The sequence below is a fragment of the Eulemur rufifrons genome, chromosome 14 (assembly GCF_041146395.1).
Source record: "Eulemur rufifrons isolate Redbay chromosome 14, OSU_ERuf_1, whole genome shotgun sequence".
NCBI classification, from domain to species: domain Eukaryota; kingdom Metazoa; phylum Chordata; class Mammalia; order Primates; family Lemuridae; genus Eulemur; species Eulemur rufifrons.
Genome location: NC_090996.1, coordinates 7,642,683 through 7,647,710, shown reverse-complemented (window position 1 = coordinate 7,647,710; position 5,028 = coordinate 7,642,683). Strand labels below are relative to the sequence as shown.

Here is a 5,028-nt window from a genome sequence, read left to right as displayed (position 1 = left end):
GGAAGGGTGACGCCAGGATTTCTGGCTCGTGGGACCACACGGCTGGTCCTGCTCTTCCCGAGATAGGTTAGGAGAGACCCCCAAGTTGGCTTCACACTCCAGGGGAGTCCCCTGTCCTCTGTCATTAGATGTCCAGGCTTTGTGGGGCCCTCTGTGTCCTTCCTTTTCTATGGTCTGGGCAGCCACGGAGCCACAGAGAAGCTTTGCTGGAATCCGGCTTGGGGACCATGATCAGGACTCCGATGGTGGCAGAGGGGAGGGAAAGGCAGGTGAGTGGAGCTGGGACAGGGACCTGAGCCTGGCATCCCAATGGGCCACTCTTAGGGGACGTGGGGCCAAGTGAGGGCCCTTCAGTCCCAGCTCCCGCCCTGGCCACGTGGAGTGTGGAGCAGGAAGCCGAGGAGCATCAGTACAGCCTCAGTGACAGTGGAATTCAGGGGACAGTGATGCCAGGCGATGGTAGGGAGCAAATCAAAGAGAGGAGGGAATCCTAGTTCCGGCCACCACTTTCTGACTCCCTGCAGTCTCTTTGCCTCTCTCCCCAAACCTGCTCCTCCTCTTCCGGCCCCCACTAGGTGGGCAGCAAGACAATCTGCCCTTCACCCCAGCCTTCTGAGGGGTCCCCTGACCCCTGCCTCACTTTACTTCTTCTCCTGTTCATCCCTCTGTTGGGACACACCTCTCTACACGTTTTTTGTTTTTCTGCCTGTCTTGTGAGGCACTCATTGGTTGTCCATTGTCCTGGACTTTGTTTACAAGGATGTCTGTACATCAGACAACCTTGGAAGACAGAGCATCTCCCTCTGGGCAAAAGGCAGACCTGCTTACTGCCTGTTATAAAATATTTCCGTTCCCTAAGCTCAGGATTCCTGTTCTGCAACACACCCACTGCAGGTACTGCCTGGCGTCATCTGGCCCTTATCATGTCACCCTGTGGGATTTGGGACTCAAGGAATGACTGCAGAATGCTTATACTCTAGTTCACTGCTCCTGCTGTGAGTAAGGAATTTTCCTTCGTCTCTGACCCAGGAGTCTTGTGCCTTCTCCCGGCAGCCATGGGGCTCTGGCTGGTGAATTTGTTAGGGTGCAAGCAGAGTGACAGCTTGGACTATCATGGGTCTTGACTTCCTCTGTTTTTGTCTGACCTACCTGCTACAGATTCCTGGTGTCTGTTGTCCCCATTCCTAGAGTCACATCCGTGGTCTGACTCCCACTATCTCATGCCTGGGGGCTTATTGTTCTAGATTCCTTTCTGGCCTCCCTCCCCCAGGCCCCTCCTCCTCAGTTTCTTGAGGGCTCTCTCCGGTGCTCATGCTGGGCAGGCTGGAGCTTCGGGTGCTGGGGGTGGGTAGGGGGAGTTAATGTCCAACAGGAAGTAGACATAACATGGAAGACATCCTAGTTCGCTCCCCTTTCTTTCCCTCTTTCATTCTCTCTTTCTGTCTTTCTTTCTTTTTCTTTTTTGAGACAGGGTCTCACTCTGTTGCCCAGGCTAGAGTGCGGGGGCATCATCATAGCTCGCAGCAACCTCAAACTCCTGGGCTTAAGTGATCCTCTTGCCTCAGCCTCCCACGTAGCTGGGGCTACAGGCATGCGCCACCACACCTGGCTAATTTTTCTATTTTTTTTGTAGAGATGGGGTCTCGCTCTTGCTCAGGCTGGTCTTGAACTCCTGGCCTCCAGCGATCCTCCTGCCTCGGACTCCCAGAGTGCTAGGATTATAGGCTCGAGCCACCGCACCCGGCCCACATCCTAGTTTTCATGATCCTTAAGTGGGCTGACTCTGAGGTGGGTTCTGCACCCCTTTCCAGGGGTCCGCAGCCAGACTGAGCTCCCAGTTGCCCAAGGTCAAAGCCTTACTTGCTCTCTTACTTACCCTTTCTTACTCTCCTATGGATGCTTGCAGGGACCACCCCCCAAGTAAACTGCTTGCACTCGATTTCTTGTGCCAGGATGTCCCAGGGCCACTAACCTCAAGGAGACTTTGCTCCAAGAGGCCAGAAAAGCCCCCTGACTGTGATGTGGCCAGACTGGGCCTGAGGTCTCAGAGGGAGCTGTGGAGGGCCAGGAGCCAGGTAAAGGGGGGGGTCTCTTGTGACACCTGGGTCCCCATGGTAACTTGGCCCCCACCCTGTGGCATCTGTGAGGTCATCCAGCTTCTCCGGGCTGGAGGAGGGGAGGGACGCCAGGATGGAGGTTGTCCCTCCCATCAGGTCCAGCCTCTGGGGGATTTTGCTGCAGGTGGCGAGGCTGTCGGTGCTGGTGAGTGGGGCTGGGGGCGGGGCGGGGGCTACACACCTGGCCCTTCATGGCCACCTCAGCGCTGCTGGACCCAAGCCCTACCTGTCCCGCCCCATGGAACTAGGTGACTGCCTGCCTTTGGGAATAAGCTGACGGCTCCCAGAAGCCCCACCCCCAAACCGCAGTGCTGAAATTTTCCCTGTAGAGGGTCACTCCTGTGTGTTAAGCTTCGTCCTTCCCATCCATCTTTTTCAAACACGCACGTGCTTGCAGCTGGGGCCACACCTCCACATCGCAGCCCCTCAGTGGGCGGAGTTGTCCAGAGAGGGTCCCCTAGGTCTACCTGCTGTGGCTTAGAAAGGGCGGAGAACACCGTGCGGTAGAGAGAGACACATAGCAACACACCATTACATTTCAATCTCAGCCACTCCACTCTCTAGCTGTGTAATTTTTGGCAAATTACTTCACCTCTCTGAGCCTCTGATTCCGCTCCTATAAAACCGATCTTGTGGGATCACGTGGGACATAATAGGTTTCCCTCCTCCCTGGTCTCAGCATCATAGTCTGGGAGGTCCTGTTTCCTTCCTGCACTCTGATTCTTCTCCTCGCTGGACCCCTTGGCTGTCTTCCTTTCCTGGCGTAGCTGCACCCCCTCGGCTCTGCTAATCCAGCCCCTGGGTGGGCACCCAGCCAACCGCAGAGGGCTGCCTCCCACCCCGGTTCCTAAGAGGCTCCAGGACCCAAGTGCTCCTGGTCCTGCGGACACAGGCATGGGGGTCTAGATTGGCAAACTGGTGTCACTCAAGGGCTGGGGGCTTCCGGGCTCAGTGAAGGGTCTTTGGCTGCAGGACTCCAACACAGCCTCTCTCCCTGCCCAGACCCTGCCCCTGCGTGCCCCATCTCAGCACGGGAGATACCCCTGTTCATCCTGTCACCACCTCAGAAATTGGAAACCCCCCTCTCCTTCACCTCTCTCAGTAGGACAGTTCTGTCACCCCTCCCCATGTCTCTCATATCTCTCTACCTCCGATGGCACTGCCCTTAGTCCCCAGCTGGCCTCTTTTTGTTTTTTTTGAGACAGAGTCTCACTCTGTCACCTGGGCTAGAGTGCTGTGGTGTCAGCCTAGCTCACAGCAACCTCAAACTCCTGGGCTTAAGCGATCCTCCTGCCTCAGCCTCCCGAGTAGCTGGGACTACAGGCGTGTGCCACCATGCCCGGCTAATTTTTCTATTTTTAGTAGATTTGGGGTCTCACTCTTGCTCAGGCTGGTCTCGAACTCTTGACCTCAAGTGATCCTCCCGCCTCGGCCTCCCAGAGTGCTAGGATTACAGGCATGAGCCACTGCGCCCAGCCCCCAGCTGGCCTCTTGATGCCAGGAGGCAACTGGTGCAGAGGCCAGCCCAACTGCCCCAGGTTCAAGTCCTGCAGGGTCGAGAGGAAAGGTCACTCCTTAAATAATAGTAGTAATCATAACAATAATAATGAGGATAATGATAATGTGACCTTCTTCAGTCTGGAGTATTATAAACAATCATTTAAATCCAGTGGAAAGGAGCCCACATATAATATGAAACACCTTCTAAGGCACCCTCCTCAGGTTGAGAGTGGACAAAGGTCATCCTTGTGTGTGAGGGGACTGAGGCCTCGAGAGGGGAGGACGTATGGTGGCCCATGGTGGCCCAGCAGCTGCACTTCCATAGCAAAATTGGGATTCCTGCCCCAGGCGGGTGACCACGGGTGACGATCGTCTTTCCCTCCTCCTATAGTTGGTCCAGAACCGGGTTCACCTCTACAATTTCCTGCTCCTCAAGATCATCCTCTTCAACCACTGGGTGCTGGGGCTGGCGCAGGAGGCCCGGGGGTCTCGCGGCAGGCAGGCCCACCCAGCCACGGGAGTCGCAGCCTGCCCCCTGCGCCAGGCTCTCTGGGCTGGGCTGGCCCTGGTACAGGACCCCGTGCGGCTGGCGCTGCGGGGACCCAGGCTGGTGTGGGCGGGTGTGCTGGGCTGCGCCCGGGCCTCGGGCCTGGCCCTGCTGGGTGCCTGGGAGTGGCTGGGCCTGTCTGTGACCATCTGGACGGACCTGCTTCTGTCGTGTCTGCACGGCCTGATGCTGGTGGCCTTGCTGGTGCTGCTGCTGACCTGGAGGCTGTGCCAGAAGGCCCAGCGCTTCAGCCTGGGCTGGCTGCCCAGCAAGGTGGGTGGGCTGGGGTTTGCCGGGGTGCTGGGCACGGCCAGGGCTGTGCTAGGGCAGCTCCTGGGAGCCACCTGCCCGTCCGCTTCTCTGCTCCAGGCCCTGCAGGAGAACCGTGCGGTGCAGGGGCTCCTGCTGCTGCTGATGCGTCTGTACCGGTGGGTGGAGAGCACGACGGCACTCACCTCCTGGCACCTGGCCTATCTCGTCACCTGGACCACCTGCCTGGCCTCCCACCTGCTGCAGGCTGCCTTCGAGCACACGGCCCAGCTGGCCCAGGAGGCTGAACCCCAGGAGCCCTCAGGGCCCTCATTGGAGCCCCAACTCCCTGAGTCCTTGGCCCCCGCGGCTGGGCCAGTCCTGCCGGAGCAAGGAACCGCTGGAGAATAAATGTGTCACCATCTGCCTCTGCTGGTCTGGCCTGGCCTAGGGTCTCACTGTCCCTCTTCCCTGTTGGGCTGGAGGGATGTTCAGTGTTTGCACATGCACGTGTGTGCGTGTGTGTGTGCATGTGTGTGTGTGTGCACGCGTGTGCATGTGTGTGTGCACGTGTGTGCATGTGTATATGCGTGTGCATGTGTGTGTGTGTGTGTG

At 57.9% G+C, this 5,028-nt stretch overlaps 1 protein-coding gene across 1 annotated transcript; it reads left to right on the top strand.

Annotated features, from left to right (window-relative positions):
* The first annotated feature begins 2,190 nt into the window (after positions 1–2,190).
* On the top strand, positions 2,191–4,824 carry TMEM270 (transmembrane protein 270). The gene is made up of 3 exons (XM_069486684.1): positions 2,191–2,262; positions 4,009–4,437; positions 4,534–4,824. The coding sequence occupies exons 1-3, from the start codon at positions 2,191–2,193 to the stop codon at positions 4,822–4,824; spliced, it is 792 nt and encodes a 263-aa protein (XP_069342785.1).
* The last annotated feature ends 204 nt before the right edge of the window (positions 4,825–5,028 follow it).